This window comes from Pseudonaja textilis, chromosome 6 (genome assembly GCF_049901715.1).
Source record: "Pseudonaja textilis isolate UNSWEBS1 chromosome 6, rPseTex1.2, whole genome shotgun sequence".
In the NCBI taxonomy this organism is placed as follows: domain Eukaryota; kingdom Metazoa; phylum Chordata; class Lepidosauria; order Squamata; family Elapidae; genus Pseudonaja; species Pseudonaja textilis.
In genome coordinates this window covers 57,265,462-57,285,274 of record NC_141995.1, presented here as the reverse complement: position 1 = coordinate 57,285,274, position 19,813 = coordinate 57,265,462, and the positions used below count along the sequence as shown (strand labels likewise).

At 42.9% G+C, this 19,813-nt stretch overlaps 1 protein-coding gene across 2 annotated transcripts in view; it reads left to right on the top strand.

Moving 5' to 3' along the window:
* Nucleotides 1–19,813, top strand: part of DLC1 (DLC1 Rho GTPase activating protein) — a 304,040-nt gene that overhangs the window by 229,726 nt on the left and 54,501 nt on the right. Inside the window, exon 1 of one of the 2 annotated variants that reach the window (XM_087936655.1) lies at nt 8,798–9,135. The exons of the other annotated variant lie outside the window; for it this stretch is intronic. Coding sequence (XP_087792781.1) covers nt 9,060–9,135 — 76 coding nt within the window. The 5' untranslated portion in view covers nt 8,798–9,059. Of the gene's footprint in view, nt 1–8,797; nt 9,136–19,813 lie in introns of those variants that run through there. 2 annotated transcript variants of the gene reach the window in all.

Below are 19,813 nucleotides of genomic sequence, written 5' to 3'. Positions count from 1 at the left end.
CAAGAATAACAGATAAGAAATATTTCACAACACAAGAGTCTTCAAATACCAACTTAAGATACTACAATGTCCACGAGGCTGAGTTTCAAAACATCTTTGCTTCCTGCAAAGAATGTCCTCTTCACAGCTGGCTTTTATCTTCTTGAAGGAGGGGCCATTACCTTGCAGCCTTACTCCTGAGTCACCCGTGCTGTTGTAGCTGCTCTTTCCTGAGAGCAATCCTGAGCGCATGCGCACTTGGCACAGGCTCCTCGGGAACCTCCTCATCACTGCCGCCAGCCCCCACAATCTTTGAAGGCAGCAGTCCACTCCCTAATGGTCCTGGCCCCTCATCTGAGTCCTCGCTCTCCTCAGCTATCCGCACCTGCTGCCGGCTAACCACAACGTTCTTCCACCTTGATTCTACTTGTTCTCTTCTTCTCTTCCACTTTTCACAGAATTAGAGACTTCTCCAGGGAGATAAATATTTACATAAGGCATTCGAAGTAGGATCATTTAAGTTTGGTCACCTGTGAAAACTCTGTGTTGAATTGTTTGATGATCCATCTGTTTGTTTTCTTGGCTGCCCATGATATTCTCAAGAAATTCCTCCAACATCAAAGTTCAAAACCATTAATACTTTTTTGCCTTCTTGCTTCTTCATTGTTCTCTGCTTTTAGGGCTAATGAAAATTAGCAACTACCAAATCCAGGCACAAGCGGATTTTTGCAGTCCAGGTCTAGTAAGCATATAACCAAGCTTTCACTTGTCTTCTTGTGTCTTAGGCAGTAGATCCCAAAGGCAGGATTCTAGATTTACCACCTTCGGTGTTAAGGACTTAAACTATAATTACTATCAGAGAGCAGTAAAATCATGTACCCTACATATATATGTCAGCACAATGAACAAGAGAGCCCTGTTGAGAAGAAAGCAAATCTTTCTGAGGAAGATTGAAAACCTTGAGCCAACTGTGAATCACGCCAAGCGGTGCAATCTCATTGCCAACACTGCACGGTACTAGGGAAATCAATTTTTAAGAATATCGTGATGCTGTGACTAATATCACAAAGTCAGCCGTTGAAGAATTACGGTGAGAACGATGCTGCAATTTCTTCTGTTTAAGACAAATAGGTTGCAATCCATCTAAGATACTAAGAAGGCATGTCAGAATGAATAAAATTTGCTTCCCCTGCGCAGGGTGGCATGCCTTGTTGGTCTTTACATGTCCAATTAGCACCACCAAATCCCTAAAAGCTGAGTTATGCTAAAAGTATTCAGCTAAACAACCCAAACCGAAAGTTTTCGTAGTGAATCAGCTCCATCACCACCCGATCTCTGTCCTAGTATGAATCAGAAGGGGTATTCTGGAAACTAGCATCAATGCTTAACAGGATTCTGTGAAGCGCAGGAATGGTTGTCTTAGACACCAGTCTCAAAAGGCAGGTGAGGCTGTGGGTACGACATACCTTTCCAAAAGCAAAAATCTGAAGTGAGACATGCTGCAAAAATTAAGGCGTGGGTTTTTAATTTTAACATTGCTTGTTCCTCTATACCTATACAAACTATTTCATGTAAAACATTTCATTTGGGGGAGGAGGGGGTCCTTTTCTATATTAACGGGTGACATCGTAGTAGGATCATCTGTGCTTTGGTTCCTGGCGTATGTGTTTGTTTTATCACCTACATTTAGGTTTTGATTTCGATGGTGGATTTTTAAAAACTTAAATTTGAGGAATTGGGTTTAATTTCAAGGGGGAAAATGCTTCTCTTCTGCTGTCATAGATATCAGTGGTATTAGGTTAGGGCAAATGAATAGCATCAGTCAACTTAAAACTGGTTCCCAAAATACTTTTATATGACTTACAGGGATCTGTATGAAATTTTAAGCTTCCTAGTAGATTCTGCCTGAAATCTATTCTCAAAGTGGGAAGAAAATGTGTTCATATTTTGGATTTTATATAATTGTATACATAACATATTTACATTTTAAATACTTGGCAACTGACTCATATTTATGATGGTTGCAGTGTCTCAGGGTAATGTGATCACCTTTTGGGAAATTCTGATACGGAAAGTCAATGGGAAAGCCAGATTCAATTAAACAACAGTGTTGTTAACTTAACCACTGCAGTGATTCACTTAAGAACCGTGGCAAAAAAAAGTTGTAAAATGCGGCAAAATTAACTTAACAAATGTCTCAGTTACTAATATGATTTTTGGGCTCAATTGTGGTTGTAAGTAGAGGACTACATCTCTCTCTCTCTCTCTCTCTCTCTCTCTCTCTCTCTCTCTCCCTCCCTCTCTCTCTCTCTCTACACACACACACACACATACATACATACGTACATTGTGATGACCCAGGGTGTAACACAAATGTAACAAAATCCAAAACATAAACAAATGTCCTTTAATGCCTCCAATTTGGCCCCACTGTTCAATAATTCTCAGTTGGAAATAAAACGTCTTCAAAAAATAGTCTTCAAAAGAAAGCAGTACAGTCCAAACTCAACGAGCAGATAGAGGTGAAATAAAAAACCAAACAAGCTACAACGATGAAATTTCCACAACGGAACATGAGAAGTATTTATCAAATTCAAGGAGATAACAAGGCACAGTCTGTTGGAAGGACACCAACCAAGATAACTTCAGACCCAAATAAAACATGCTTTGGTTCCAGCGTTTTCCTGTACGCAGGTCCGTTCTCTTATCCAGTTGTCACAGCTGCAACCCATGAAGAGGATCAAGGCCCTCTCCTCCTAAGTAGACCACATGTCTCCCTTATTCTCTCCTCCCTGCGTGCCCTAAGATGGATGGGGGATGGGCCTGGGTCCTCCTCTGACTGCCGGAGGAGCCACGCTTCCATTCCCTGTTGGCTGTTCCTCCTCTCCCTCCGAGTCAGTCTCCACCAGGGGCATGACATCACACACACACACCATAACTACACATTATGTACATATATCTCTAACAACAACATACATAATAGCTTGCCCCTAGATAGCAAGGAGCAGACGTGTGATGACCCGGGGCGTGACAGAAAAATAACAAAGTCACAAAAGTACAATAAATTCCCTTTAATGCCTCCAACTTGGCCCCAATGTCCAATTATCCTTGGATGGATAACCAACTCTTCAAAAAACAATCTACAAAGGGCAGAAATGCAGTCCGAACCCAAAGTAAAGATAATTAGAAATTTTAAAAAACCAACACAAACCACACTGAAGTAATTAACACGGCAGGCCAGGATGATAAATTGCAGACTTTGAAAGGATAACGCAGCACCCACAATAGGGAGGATGCCAAAACCCAGATAAGCCTCGACCAAGAAAATGCACGCTTTGCTTCCAGCAAGGAACTGTGTGCAAATGCCCCACTTATATCCTGTTCTCCCAGCTGCAACTAATGAAAAGGATCAGGGCCTTCTTCTCTCTCACAAGCCATGTTGCTCCCTTCTCCATTCCTCCCTGTGTACCCTAGGATGAAGAGGGGATGGCCCTGGGTCTTCCGCTGAATGTCCAGCTGGACTGTGCCCTTCCCCGATTTTTTCCACAACCACTGGAGCCACACTCCCACTCCCTGTCAGCTGCTCAATCTCCCCCTCAGAATCAGACTCCAACAAGGGCATGACAAGATGTCTGCAGGGTGTGTCATAATAAGCCAGATGGCTATTGCGACAATCTAGTCAAAGCTTTGCCTATTTATGTGCATTGCTACCTATTGCACCGAACAGAAAATCATGGAGAGATAAAACAGATATATTATAAATCAAATAAATGAATAGTGATGCCTGGGGCACAGAACAAACATTCGTTTGCCAGGCCTTGTTCTCACCAACCAAAGCTTGAAAGATCATGAGATCATGACCCTCCATGAGGTATAAATTTGATCCCTCAGGTGACGGAATGTGTGGAGGAGTGGAGCTGAAGTCCACACATGTTAAATTTCCTAACGTCGAGAAACACTACAAGGAGTTCAGGCTGATGAGGAAGATCTCTATCCCTACTGCTTACATATTAAACTTTTCTACTTTCTGTGACTCAGAATAATGGGTCACAGGAGACGGGTTGTGTGGAGGAATAGAGACACTCAACGGCTCAACCTCCTCTTTGCATGGTTCAGCCCAGGGGTGGGATTCAAAATTTTTAATAACCGGTTCTGTGGGCGTGGCTTAGGTGGTGGGTGTGTCTTGTTGGCAATGTTATTGGCTGGGCATGGCCAATTCAATATCACTCACATCGAGGCATGCATCTCCTCGCCTGGCCTCTCATGACTGTGGGGATGCTGCAATAGTCGTAAGTGTGAAAAAGGGTCATAAGTCACTTTTTTCAGTGCCATTGTAACTTTGAATGGTCACTCCACACAAGCAAAGTACCAGCAAAGGAGGGAAAAATAACTCCAGAGACGTCCCTGAGACAGGAAGTCGAGTCCTGCCAAGAATGTAATAAGGGTTAACGGAGAGGCAGTTTCTGTAAGCAACACCAGAATGTTTCCTTCCTGCCTTCCTTACAGGATTAGGCCAGTAATTTCTTCTAACAACCGGTTCTCCAAACTGCTTAGAATGTTAATAACTGGTTCTAGTGAATAGGTGCGAACTGGTGGAATCCCACCCCTGGTTCAGCCATTATTCTGAGTCACAGAAAGCAGAAAAGTTTAAGACCAATATCTAAGCAGCAGGGAAGGAGACCTTCTCCATCAGCCTGAACTCCTTGCAGTGATTCTCAACTTACCAACATAGAATAGAATAGAATTCTTTATTGGCCAAGTGTGACTGGACACACAAGGAATTTGTCTTGGTGTAAATACTCTCAGTGTACATAAAAAAAAGATTCATTAAGAGTCAAGAATCATCAGGTCCGACACTTAATAATAGTCATAGGGTACAAATAAGCAATCAAATCATACTAGGAAACAGTCAGTATAAATCGTAAGGAGATGAGTTACAGTCATACAGTCACGAGTGGAAGGGGATAGGTGACAAGGAGTGATGAGAAGATTAATAGTATATTACACTTGTATGTGTTGCAAGTTACAAATGTATGTGATATGTACGGACTTCCACTTCAAGTCCATACAACTAATATGTGTGGACTTCAACTCCCAGAATTCCCCAGCCAGCTCAGAATTCTGCAAGTTGAAGTCCACACCTATTGCAAGTGGCTAAAGTTGAGAAGTTCTGCCCTACAAGGGTGCTAATGAAACAGAAGGAACATTGGAGGTAGCCTTCACCAGGTGTGCATCGTCGTTCATGAGTCACTGTGTGAATGAATATGGGTGGTGCTGGATAAAAAGAGTCTATAGTGTTGACAACACTGAAGTGTAGCCTTGTTGGTATGCAAAAGTGAACACAGGTATCCCTGTTTAATCCCAGTAATTCTGAGTTTACATAACCCAATCTTCTTCTTCTTCTTCTTCTTCTTCTTCTTCTTCTTCTTCTTCTTCTTCTTCTTCTTCTTCTTCTTCTTCTTCTTCTTCTTCCTCTCCTTCTTCTTCTTTTCCTTCTTCTTCCTCCTCCTCTCCTCCTCCTCCTCCTTCTTCCTTTTCTTTTTCTCCTCCTCCTCCTCGTTCCTTCTTCTTCCCTCTTCTTTCTTTTCTTTCTTCTTCTATCTATTCTACTTTCTTTCTTCTCTTCTTCTATATTCTTCTCTTTTCTTATTTATTTCTTATTTCTTATTTTATATATGTATATATTTAAAAAGGCTGTATGTATGTTCCAGCATAACTCTGGAACACCTTGAGCAATTTCAACCAAACTTGATACACAGAAGACTTACCCTCTGGAAACAAATACTGTGGGGGTAAGACACCCCTAATACCCGGGAGGGGGGGTGTTGTGCCCTAAAATGGCTTCTGCCATGGCTTCACAGGGCTCCCTCTTGTGGAGGAATAGAATAATCGCAATGCTGCGCAAAAGACAGTACAACAGCAGAAGTCCCGACTACCGGATTTTCTTCTCTAATACACGATTGGGATAAATAAATATCCAGGAAACACCAGGTTATCGGGTATAAATCATAAATTAAGGGTAAGAAGCAATTGCACCAGTTGTAAGAAACCAAAAATGGACGGCTATGGATGCTTTGCGACTTGCAAGCTAGAAAACCTTCCCCGTGTAACTATCACTCCAACAACTTCAGTTGTTGCTGCCAGATGTGGATGGAGAAAATAGCTTTTAGGACCTAGAAAACTATGGCTAAGCCCATGTAAAAAATACAAATAGTTCTCGGCTTATGTTCACAATTGAGCTCAAAACTTTTGTTGTTAAACAGGGCGGCTGTTGAGTGACTGTTGAAGTCCACACGTGTTAAATTGTACAACTTTATTGGCCACAGTTAAGTGAATCTCTACAGTTGTTAAGTGAATCATGAAGTGAGTCTGTCTTTCTCCATCGACTTTGCTTCTTGGAAGCTGGCTAGGAAGGTTACAAATGGTGGTTATATGACCCCTGGATAGTGCAACTGTCATAAGTACATGCCAGTTGCCAGATGTCCAAATTCTGATCACATGACCATGGGAATATGCAATGGCGGTTTGTGTGAATTAGCATCAAACAGTCACTAAAGGAAGGTTTGTTAAGTAGAGGACTACCTGTAGTCAAGCCAACAGAATAGGCCAGTCTGCTCCCGCCATCGAAGGCCAAATGTGAGGTTCCAGTAGAGGTGGTCCTCAACTTACAACCACAATTGAGCCCAAAATGTATGTTGCTAAGTGAGAAACATGTTAAATATTGTGGTTCGCCGGCAGCGTGTACAAACAGCAGCGGAATTGGACAGTGGGGAAGAACAGGATCAGTCCAGGAGTCTGAAGGGGACTCGGATGAGGGTCCTGCATCCGATGCAGAGATGGGGCCAGGACCATTCTGGGAATGGGGTGCTGACTCTGGAGCCTCCAGAGTCTGAGAGGCAGAGGTCCCAGAGGGGCCTGTTCCCAGTGCGCATGTGTGCAGAGCTGCTAGAAAGCGAGAGCAACTGAAACAAAAAGGGCGACTCCGGAGTAAGGCTGGGAAGTGATTGCCTCTCCCATGAGGTATAAAGGACAGGCCAAGATGAGGAAACCTTTGCAGGAAGCAAAGTCGTTTGTTCGGTTCAGATTCATTCTTGAAACTCTTTGTACTTTGGTTGGTTTTTGTTCTGGTTTATTTGACACTTCTGTTATTGGCAGCCCTTCACAGAAAAGAAAGGTGGGTGCTTATCTCGAGGGACTGTTTGAGATTCATTACCGGCTGGGAATAAAAATAATTCCCAGGGTTTCAATAAAATAAGTCTTGTTTTTAAAATAAGTGTGTGCGTAATGACAGTCTAGGAAGCCCTGGTCAGAACATGAAGTGAGTTTTATGTCATTTTACAATGTTTCTCGCCACATTGTTAAGTGAATCACTGCAGTTCTTAAATTGGTAACATGGTTGTTAAACGAACCTGGTTTCCCCATTGACTTTACTCGTCAAAGAAGGTCGCAAAAGGGAATTGCATGACTCCCAGGACACTGCAACCGTCATAAAATGCGAGTCAGTTGTGAAGCATCCCGATGTAAATGACGCGACTAGGGGGGTGCCGCAATGGTCGTAAGTGTGAAAAATGGTCATGAGTCACTTTTCCCAGACCGTTTCCAACGGTCACTCCATGAACTGTTGTAAGTCAAGGACTAGCTGGAAAACAGGTGACTTTCCGGGTGGGTGGGAATTCCTTGAGATGTGTAAGGAGAGCAAGAGGGTCGCTCCGCTTGTTTATTGCACATAACAGAATAACAAAGTTGGAAGGGACCTTATAGGTCATCTAGTCCAACCCCCTGCCCAAGCAGGTGGCCCTACACCATTTCTGACAGATGGCAGTCCAGTCTCTTCTTGAAAGCCTCCAGGGATGAAGCCCCCACAAAGTCCTATTCTATTCTATTCTATTCTATTCTGTTCTATTCTATTCTATTCTATCCTATCCTATCCAGTCCAGTCTCTTCTTGAAAGCCTCCAGGGATGAAGCCTCCACAAAGTCCTATTCTATTCTATTCTATTCTATTCTATTCTATTCTATTCTATTCTATCCTATCCTATCTTATTCTAATCCTATCCTATCCTATCCTATCCTATCCTATCCTATGCTATTCTATTCTATTCTACCCTATTCTATTCTATTCTATTCCACTCCATTCCATGATCTATTCTGTTCTGTTCTGATCTCTTCTTTAACAGATAAACAGAGTTGGGAGGGACCTTATAGGTCATCTAGTCCAACCCCCTGCCCAAGCAGGTGGCCCTACACCATTTCTGACAGAGGGCAGTCCAGTCTCTTCTTGAAAGCCTCCAGGGATGAAGCCCCCACAACTTCCGAAGGCAACTTCCTGTTCCATGGGTGGATTGTTCTGTCCAAAAAAAATCCCTCCTGATTTCTAGCTCGAATCTCTCTCTCTCTCTCTCTCTCCATCCATTTTTTTTTCTCTCTCTCCTTCCTCTGGCCTTCGGGTGCTTTTGGGAAAGCCGGCTTGAACTCAAATCAACTCGAGCCCTTCAAGAAGAGCTCGGCCTGCCTGCCATTGGTCAGAAATGGTGTTAGGGTCTCCCGCTTGGGCGGCGGGGGGTGGACTAGATGACCTTACAAAGTCCCTTCCAACCCCGATCGTCTGATAGCCTGTCATCCTCACTGCTGCAGCCACCCCCACCCCCCCCAAAAAAAAGTCTCGGAGCCCCGCTTGGGTGCTGTGCCTTCTTCTCCCTTCTGAGTGGGCCCGCGCGAGGGCGGCTCCCGCGGCGGGCGGAGGCGCCCCGACGGCTTTCCTCCCGGATCTCCTCAGCGGAGCCCCCTTCGGGGGGCGGGGGCGGTAGGCCCGGAGGCCGCCGCCGCGCCGCCGCTGCTGCTTCCTTGACGGGAAAGGAACCTGGAGCGAAGGAGGTGGGGCGATGGCTCTGCCGGCCCGGGCGCCGCCTTTTTTTTCTTCTTCTTCTTCTTGCCCTTCCCTGCCTGGCGCCTGAAGGGTTCGCACCTCCGGACCGAGCGGGGAAGATGAGTTGAGGCGCTGCTGCTGCTGCCGCCGCCGCGGAGCCAGCCGACGAAGGAGAGAGAGCGACCCTGGGGGGACGGACGGAGCCCGCTCTTTGCATGCAGCTGGCGCCGGCGGCCACCTTCTCCCGGAGGGCGCGGGCAGCCAAGCAGCGGCGGATCATGATCCTCACACGTAAGCAAGAAGCCGAGCCCGGTGCCCGTTGAGGCTTCTCCCAGAGAGCCAGCCAGTTGCGGGGTGGGGTGGAGTCGGGTGGTGGGAAAGAAGCTTCGCTGCTCCGGAGGCAAAGCTGAGGCGCGCTCTGCACATGCTCGGAGTCCAAAAAAAAAGTGTGTGTGTGTGTTTGTGGATCCCAACCCGGCTGGTTGGGGAGGACAGAGTGGGGGGATGACTTTAAAAACTCAAGGGGGGCCGGAGGGGGGGGAAGCCGTTGGAGAGAGAGAGAGAGAGAGACGGACAGCTCTGCGGCTTTTTTTTTCCCGGCGCCCGATCCTATGCCGCTGAGCGCAGTCCAACTCTTGCGAATGGGATTTTTCCCCCCCACCTCCTTTTTTTGCGCGCGCGAGCGAGCGACCGTCTGAGGCGGCGTGTTTGGTGCCTTTGCGCGTTGCGCTGGCGAGAGTCGAAAAGGGCAAGATAAATAAATAAATAAATAAATAAAAGGGACCTTTCCCTCAGCACGTAGGCAAAGCGGCTTTGCCTGGAAGCCTTCGGCGAGGGGTCGGGGCGGGGAGGTGGGGTGAGGGGGAAGGCAGGCTTGCCCCCTCGGAGCTGCCTTTCTCGGCGGGGTCTGGTTTATTTCACCCCCTCGGTCCTTCCTCCTCTGCTCCAACCTCCCCTGGCTTCCCTGCCGTAACTTTTTGCATTTTTTCCCCCTCAGTAAATGAAAGGTTTCCATGCCCGCGCTCGTTGAGAGCTTCGTGGAGCTCTTGTTACGCAGCTGCCCGCTTTTATATAAGGCAAACCCTGAAAGTTCAGTGCATTTTATATTCTGCAGAGTTTTCTACTTGAAGCTGTTTTCAAAGGTCACCGTTAGGGTAGAATTAAAAGTGTTCAGTTGGCCAAGGGAGAAACAAGGATAATTACTATTGCATATAGGCACTACTACTACTATTAATCTCATTACTCCTTATCACCCGTCCCCTCCCACTTGTGACTGTATGACTGTAACTTTGTCGCTTGTCTCCTTACCATTTATATGGACTGTTTTCTAGTATGTTTTGATTGCTTATTGTACCCTATGACTATTATTAAGTGTTGCGAAGTGTTTTCCTGAATGCCATCACTCCGCTAAACAAATCCTTCCCTCAACACTGTCCAACTATTTACAAATTGTGCACTACTATTACGATCAATCTTCTCATTACTCCTTATCACCCATCCCCTCTCACTTGTGACTGTATGACTGTAACTTTGTCGCTTGTATCCTTATGATCTATATTGACTGTTTCCTAGTATGTTTTGATTGCTTATTGTACCCTATGACTAGTATTAAGTGTTGCGAAGTGTTTTCCTGAATGCCATCACTCCGCTAAACAAATCCTTCCCTCAACACTGTCCAACTATTTACAAATTGTGCACTACTAGTACTATCAATCTTCTCATCACTCCTTATCACCCATCCCCTCCCACTTGTGACTGTATGACTGTAACTTTGTCGCTTGTATCCTTATGATTTATATTGACTGTTTCCTAGTATGTTTTGATTGCTTATTGTACCCTATGACTATTATTAAGAGTTGTACCTTGACTCTTGACGAATGTATCTTTTCTTTTATGTATACAGAGAGCATTTGCACCAAAGACAAATTCCTTAGTGTTATACCTTATGGTTCTTGACTCTTGATGAATGTATCTTTTCCTTTATGTACGTTGAGAGCATTTGCATCAAGACAAATTCCTTGTGTGTCCAATCACACTTAGGCAATAAAGAATTTTATTCTATTCTAAAAAATAAATAGTAATAACTAAGGCTGAGAGGCAAACTGTATTTAACATACCTTCTTTCCTACAACTCCTACTTTATTTAAAGATGGCCAATCCACTCAGTCTAGTGCACATCAACCGGATGTATGATTCCAAGCATTTCTATAGCCATCGGTCGTACCGGCTGGGAATTACAGGCCCTGTAGTCCAGCAATCTGGACAGAGCATTAAGAGAGAAAGCTTCCTTTCTATATTTAACATTTTAGCCTAAGGCTTCTTAGGGAAACAGGAAAAAGGAAGGAATCCTTGCTTGGTTGAAACCATGTGGCCGCTTCTCCTTGAAATGTGTTTTAAATTAGTTTTTTTTTTTTTTTTCCCCAGTTTCAAGCCGAAATGCTTTCCGAAGGGCCATTCATCAAGACCCAAGCAACAGGAAAGAGTAGCGGGTAGATATTTAAAAGGAGGAATAGGTGAAAGGGTTAAAGTTGGGTGGATGGGTGTTAAGTGCCAAAGAAAGAAAAGCTTACAGTTCCCTTTTGAAGTTTTCCAGTAATTAGTCTGGTGGCTTCTAGGAGCCTGAGACCCCCTCCTCCCTTTTCCTCTGGTGCCCAAGCTCCTGATGTCATCGGAGGAGCCTTTGATCTCTTTCAAGGAGTAACACCCCCTGTGAGTAGTAAACAATGCCTTGTATTTCCAGCACAAACAGAAAACAAATTCTTTTTGTTCTCTGGCATTTCGGTGCCACCCTCATTTCTGTTTTTTATTGTCACAAGAACTTGTCAATGACATACTTGTGGCATCACTGTGAGCAAAATGATTCCATTAAGCTAATGAAGATCATCCCTAATAGCAGTAAATTGGAGATGACGTATTTAGATTAACGCTCACATTTCTCTCTCTCTCTCCCTCCCTCCCTCTTGAAATAGTAAGTCCCCGATTGGAGATGTATGGGAAGTTGGAAGTTATTCTGATAATTTTGCTGTAAAAACATGGGTTTTCAAAGTAGAGCCAAAATTCTATGCACTTTTATTTGACTAAAAGCCTGTCTAAAGTGATGAGACTGAATTATGAATACCGGTTCCAGTGCACTGATTAGCTAGCATTTCTCAACCTGGTTTTGTGTAGATGCCTTGAGATTAACAGTTCCCAGAATTTCCATTTAGTGAGAAGACGGACAGGCTAGCTGAGAAGCTGGAAAAGTCTTAACTCAACATAAATTTGGTCTAGCTCAATCTCTTCAGAAAATTGAAGAGCTTGAGCCTTAGACCAAACTTACGCTGAGTTAAGACAGTAAGCTACTTACTGTCCAATAGATTTACTTTTCAATAGGTGGCAGCATTTGAAAGCGATGTACCGTCAAGCTTCATTAGCACTTAGAAGGATGACCACCAGGTTATAACAAAACTTTTAAGTTTTTGTTGTTGTTATTTTCGTGCTGGCTATACCCAGAAGGCAACCAATTAAAAAATCCTTGGTATCATTTGTCCCTATCAAGAGTCCTTAACATTTAAGAGGAGGAGTATAGCAGTAGGCAGGGGAGTGATACAAACTGAGTTAGGATATATGATAGTGGCTATCATATTGGCAGGTAATATTTGATAGTGGCTATCATTTTGGCAGGTAAGCCAAAATTTACATATTTGTTGCACGTGCTCCTGTGAAGAGGGGACCGTCCTTCATGGTATCATATTTATTTTTAGGCTTCCAGTGGCTTTTTGCATTTTCCCTGTCTCAAAACAGTGTGAAAGTGCACTACCAGTTTTTAATGGTTATACTACAAATATTTAGTGGCCCAGTCACTAAAAAAAAAATTGGCAGCCTTCCAGGACTCTGAAATATGCAAAAAGAGAGGCTTAGAGGAAAAGTACACAAAATGCTGTTTCGGATTTCCTCCGTTATCACAAGCTTTGAATACTGTTTGCAGAGAGGGGTTTTTTTGCACGTAGATCATGTTCTTGAACTTTTCCTGGGTTTGATCCAGAAAGATGTTTCTAAGCCTGCTTTTAGGTGAAATAGGTCATTGTTCTATCTAATCTGCTGTTTTACTTGTTGGATGTCCTGGTGTTTCCCAACCCTGCTTTCTTGAGACATTTAAACGTAGGTGAATTTGGAGTTTTATCAACTGAATACTTCAAAGTACAGTAGGTCTATTTAGTTTAATTTCATTCATTTTCAGCTCCTTTCAAACTTATGGGTTGCCTGGCCAGATAAGGGAGGGAACCACTCTTTCTGCATTTATAAGTTTGTGTGTGTTGTCAAAAATCATGTTTTTTTCTGGCCCCAAGATTAATAATCTAAAACGTTATGTTTTCCTGGCATGTTGATACTGGGGTATATTATCCTAGTCATGCATCGTGAAACCTTAAAGTTAGGTTTCATGCATTTTGCTAGTGAGTTTTCACCAAAACTGCACATCGCAAGAAATTAGCAAAATCCACATATTGTCTCAGCTCAGGTCAGACACAAAATGAGCCAATATCAGCAACACAGGGTTGACTTCTCCTTTTAGTGGCCTTTTTAATCTATCCTCCCATTCCTTACAACAATTGCCACAACCCTTCCAAGATCTTTAAGAGGAAAGCTCCAGATTAATAAAAGCACTGAGATATATGCATGCACTTCTTTCAATTCCAGGCTAGGGTTGCTAATTCTATTCAGTCGTGTCCAGTTCTCAGCAGCTGCCCAGACAAGTCCTTGTAGTTTTCTTGGCAAGGATGTCAGAAGTGGTTTGCCATTGCCTCCCTTCCTAAGGCTGAGAGAGAAAAGGACTGGTTTAAGGTCCCCCAACTAGCTTTGTGCCTAGATCTCAAGGTCTCCCAGTTTTCAGCCTTAAGCCTTAACCACTTCACCAAACTGCCTCTCATAATTCTGTTATACTCTGGAGTAAATGGGTTGCAGGATTCAGATGGGGTTAGACTGTTTGGGCCCCAGGCAAGCAAAGCATTCCCAAGATAAATGACCAGATAATGCAGCCTACCCCCCCAAAGATGAAATTTCAGGCCATATAGCAGAAAGTTTTGCCTGTTAGGAATATACTCCAGCTTTTGGCTTCCATCTTATCTCTCCGTAATGGTCCTTCTCTCCCCCCTTCTCTTTTCCCCCCTCCCAAAGTGCAGCATTTGTGGTTTGTCAGGCTGTAACTTTATCCCAGAACATCAGTTACAGATGGGTTTCTTATCTTGGGCGATGGGGAGTCTCAGATGGATGGAGAAATTCCCCCCACGAGTAAAGATGCTAAAGCTCTAGTTACATTTGCGGTGTTATTTGTAATGAACTAGAAAGAAGATAATAGCCAAACAGATTGAGGAGTTGCGTGTTTGGGTATAAGTGTATCCAACATTCAGAGCTAGATTAGTTTAGCATCCATCTGGCCTGAAAATGTGTTGATGAACTGTATCTCAGACAAAAGCCAGTTGTCTTTGTGGTCTTTTAACTTGCTGCTTTGAGCTTACCATGTTGTCTTTTTTGTTGGTTCAGATGGAAGGGACATATTTGACCTACCTAGGGAGTTTAAAATAAAAAAAAATTCCCAGGAAAAGAGCTCATCTGTGAACTGACAGCTTTGAAAATATTCCACAAACTGAGCCTTTGTTTACTAAAAGGAAAAAAAAGAGACAGTCAATCGATGCATATGCCTGGAAGCAATTGATAGCTATGACCAGCGACCAGATTGTTATAATCCTGGATTATGTGGCCTTTTCCAAGTGGTTTCCCACAAGGGAAAGAAAAAAGAAAAGAAAAAAAACCTTGCCAGAAAGATTTTGCAAGAAGTTAGAGATGTTTTGTTTCAGATTTTGTTTCAGAACTACATGCGATGAAAAATCTTGAAGGAAAATGATTTATGCTTGAATATTTCCATCTCAGAGGCTTCCTGGGTCAAGATGTTTGAAATGGTTCTTAATCTTTGATATTCATGTAAAGCCACTGTTAAAGTTCATGGACTTCAAATGAAATGCAGTACTGGGATGATCTTAATGAGATACTTCAGTTATTTTATGGCAGCCTGGTACAATTAGTCTTAAATATGACCAAAGCCTTTTTCTAAGCCTATCAAATACCTGAGAGAAAGAAAGTGATTGAAAAAAGAAAACCTGGACATTTGCTTATAGCATCATTGTTGTTTCAAAAATATTTTTATGTCCTATATACTTTAAAGAAATCAGGTCTGACTGAACCTCTCTCTGGCAATTTGCAGGCCAAACATCAACAGCCTTCTCCCAATTTTGAAGCCGTAAATATAAAAATCATTGCAATTTGGAGGAAAATGTATATTTTTTCTATGTATACTTTCTATGTATGGTGATATAGATATTTGCATCATAAAATGTACAACAAGGTCAAAACGTTTCCTACAAAATTCTATATTGATTTGCCCAGCCAGCACATGAGCATAATATTCGGAATGCATGTAATTTGGTTAGTAGATATACCTTAGAGGGATTCTACTGAAAATATTCCTAATCTCTAGCGTGAAGCAATCAGTACAGAAAAAGTACTTGTATTGCTTGTGGCCAAGAGTATTATGTGCAGTTTTGTATTTCATTTCAGTCATACGGTCCCGCAATCTAAATATATAAAAGCGAAATACCACTCATGCATCATCACAAAATCTCCAGAACCATAAAGCCTACAAACTTGCAATTTGGCACATATGTTCCTCTTGGCTTCTAGTATTCAGTAAGAAAGGATTTTTCGAAATGACCATCAGAGCATTAATATTTCCTTTATTATTATTAACACGCTATAGTACTATGGAGTTCTACTCCCCCTCCCCACCTGAAAAGAAATCTCCAAATGCAAAACGCAAGCAGAGGAGAGGAATTTCAGTTTTAGTTTCACAGGAGCAACCAGCTTTAGTCCAGAACAGTTGAGCTAAGCCACGCCCAGGTTCTTTGCTGTCTCCTGCTTGCTCACACAGCAAATACTGTTTCAGTTTCCAAACAGCCCTCAACTCTCACACACTGACAGGATGCTAGCCAGATGAATACCGATGGATGCTGGTAGGCGGAGGCAGAATTTTTTCCCCTTATTTTTTTCTCCCCCAAAACTAAGCCCAGCCACATAGTTTCGTTGCGAAGCGCGGGTATCGAGCTACTCTGCAATATATGAAGGTTAAACAGGATGGTCCTGTACTGTAAACAGAAGTTTCTCTAGCAACAGGAAGAAGGAAATGAGACTATGCAACAAAACTGACAGGCTCCAGACAATGCAAGACCCACCCTAACATTTTTAGTGGATCACCAAAGACCTAAAGGCACAAAAATAACTTCAGATGTTTCCCCTTCCTCTTAGAGCGTATTTCAAAAGTATTACCAAAGGCCAGTGTGTAGCATCCTATTGCCTTCCATTTTGGTGTACAACATTGGTATGAACAACCTACAGCAGGGAAGCCACTTAGCATTTTTTAAAGCAAATGAGAGACAGTTTTGGGGGGATGATTCAGGGCTGGGTGAAACTTGCCATTGCTTTCTTTTGGTTGTTTTATAAAGATAAGGAATTAGCTTCCCCAATCCCTTTCAACTTCAGTAAAGATTATACTAGGTGTTAGAATGATTGCATGTTTCCTATCTCAAAATAAGAAAAACGATCCATTTTCAGAACTAATAAGTTTTGAAGAGGGCTCAAGAACTACATACTGTGAAGACCTTAAGATTGGCCACCTCAGTTTATTGGGACAATTGTAAAGGGCGATTATAAGGAACCAAGTAATTGTGGCCGTGTCACTTTTCTTGTGTAATCCAGGTGAGACCAGCAGATAAGAGATAACAAGACAATCAGAGTTGGAAGGGATCTTATAGGTCATCTAGGCCAATCCACCCCCCACCCAAGCAGGGAGACCCTGCACCATTTCTGACAAATGGCAGTCCAGTCACTTCTTGAAAGCCTCCAGTGATGAAGCTCCCACAACTTCTGAAGGCAAAGCTGTTCCATAGGTTGATTGTTCTGTCAAAAAATCCTTATTTCTTAGGTTGAATCTCTCCTTGTTCAGTTTCCATCCATTGTTCCTTGTCTGGCCTACAGGCGCTTTAGAAAATAGCTTGACCCCCTTCTTCCTCCCTGTGGCAGCCCCTCAAATATTGGAAGACTGCTCTCCTGTCTCCCCTGGTTCTTCTCTTCACTAGACTAGCCAAGCCCAGTTCCTGTAACCGTTCATCATATGTTTTAGCCTCCAGTCCCTTAATCATCCTGGTTGCTCTTCTCTGCCCTTTTTCTAGAGTCTCAACATCTTTTTTATAATGTGGTGACTAAAACTGGATGCAGTACTCTAGGTGTGGTCTTACTAAGGCTTTATAGAGAACCTTACATTACAGTCATCCTAATGGTCGTTGTCCTAGCGTTTTTTCTGCAGGGACAGCATCGGCCTTTTGGATCAGCAGGCACCATCTTCACAATCAAACTCAGCATCCAGGTCTTAACTGGGCATTTTTCACGTCTTTTTTTCATGTTATCGTATCTTGCCATCTTTGCTTCGGCTTTCCACATGGGCCTTTAGGCCAGATAATAACACACAGTGAGAGATACGTAAGTGCTGGCTTTGCTCAGAAAATTTTCCTTCGTTTCTTGCGTAGCCATGCAAAGAAGCTTTTTCTTAATCTGTTTTCTTTCCCTAATAGTACAGTTTGCAATCGCCTTGGCCATCAAGCAAGAAACCCATCATGAATATTCTGTCAGCTCGCAACAGGCTATCCCATGCCTGGCTGAATTTTCCTGGGAACATTCAAATGATTTCTCAAGCACACCTCTGAGATTGTGCAGTGTTTTGCTAGCGTGCCCAGAAAGACTTTCATTTGCAGTCAGCTGTTTATGTGAGTTGTGGCAGCTCTGCATTACATATTTACACACACTCACACACAGGCACAAACAATATTTGCTGAGCATTCATCATTTGCTAGATATTTCAAAGCTTAGAATTCATGAATTGAGTGTTCAGTTTGGGCCAATTAATCTCAGTAAGTTCAACCATTCCAGACATGTTTCTTACCTTATTTTTTGTGCTCACAGGGTCGCAGTGATTAAAATAAATCTTTGTTTATTTTTGATTCTGTGGCTGATAAAATATCAAGGAATGCAAAGGTTGCTCTTTTTCCAGCAGGAAGAACGGTAGATTAGTAGGATGGGTTATGCTATTTAAACCGGGTTTACACATATAGTTTTTGATGTATTCTCTCATCCTCTGGGAAATTTCATCTTTCCAGCAATAATGAAATAAGATAATATGTGCCTTCAGAAGTAGAATTATTAACTACAGTGGACCAGGGCAAAGGAATGTCTATATAAGGTCCTTCTGGAAGTGTGTGTGTGTGTGTGTGTGTGTGTGTGTTGGGGTCATGCATTCAGAGGGGAGAGATAGATATGATGAGGCAAAAGGCATGCTGCTGTTTTTTGGTAGATGTGGGGTTCAGAGGGCTTGCAGAGGCGCCAGGTATCTTCCAGTCTGGGGACTGGCATATTAAGTAGGTTGCAGGTCATAAATAGATGGTACCCATCAAGCATTGGTCCATTTGGTTCACGCTTGTGCGCTACTCAAGAACGATCGTAAGCACCACACACTGTTCTAGAATTTTCTGGATGTGACTGCTGTACGTGAATCTCGCCTGTAAGAATAAACTAAGATTGCTACTGGAGTGTCAACATGTCCAGCAGAAGTCTTTCCAGGCTTCTTCACTTTTGGGCTAATGATTAAATTGTTGAGGTTTTAATGATATGGGGTAGAGTTTGATTTGGCTTAGGGATTCATGGTTTGCCCAGGTCTATCATGGATACTCTTGGCCCTGAATGATAAAGATCGACCTATGTTACATCTCATTTTTTATTTTGGTGTAGATGAGATGTGATATAGATTATAGGGAACATGGCCATCTGTCCTTCATTGTAATTATCTTGCTTTCTGGTTGGGCTGTACTTCGTTACCACTCTGGGCCTAAAAAAATCCATTAAGGTGGTTTGCTGCAGTGCCTGATGGATCTTGATGGTGTTTTGACAGTAATTGGGCATTTTCTCTGCAATTTGGTAAGCGGTTTGATTTCAGCCTGGTCAGTTTTAGCATAGATAAAGGTATATCTTACCCAATGTAATTCTGTCCATCCTGGGAGGACAGCTACTGAGGAACGGCAAGAAGTGAAAAGAGAATGAAAGCAGGTCTTCACTAAATCAAGTCAGTAGTATTATGGACCAAGATAAGATACTTTCATATTATAAGATGCATCGTCCAGAAATATGCCTGATTTTCATTTGTGTCAATCAATAAGATAATTTTAAAAAACAACTTCCTTTTTAAATTAACATTTGATGCCTGGATATTTTGGGGCTGGAAGGAGACTATGATTGCTATGGTGATTAAAATCTGTAGAATAACTCTTCTAGAATTATGTAGAATGGTTGTCATCAGGGGTGGGATTCTACCAGTTTGCACCTATTCTCTAGAAACAGTTGTTAACACTCTAAGCAGTTTGGAGAACCAGTTGTTAGAAGAAATTACTGGCCTAATCCTGTAAGGAAGGCAGAAAGGAAACATTCTGGTGTTGCTTACAGAAACTGCCTCTCTGTTAATCCTTATGACATTCTTGGCAGGACTAGACTTCCTGTCTCAGTAACTTCTCTGGAGTTTTTTTCCCCTCCTTTGCTGGTACTTCCCCTCCTTTGCTGGTACTTTGTGTGGAGTGGCCATTCAAAGTTACAATGGCACTGAAAAAAGTGACTTATGACCATTTTTCACATTTACGACTGTTGCAGCATCCCCACAGTCATGAGAGGCCAGGCGAGGAGATGCGTGCCTCGATGTGAGTGATATTGAGTTGGCCACACCCAATCAATAACATGACCACCAAGCCATGTCCACCCAGTCACATGACCACCAAGCCGTGCCCACCACCTAAGTCACACCCACAAAACCGGTTGTTAAAAAATTTGAATCCCACTCCTGGTT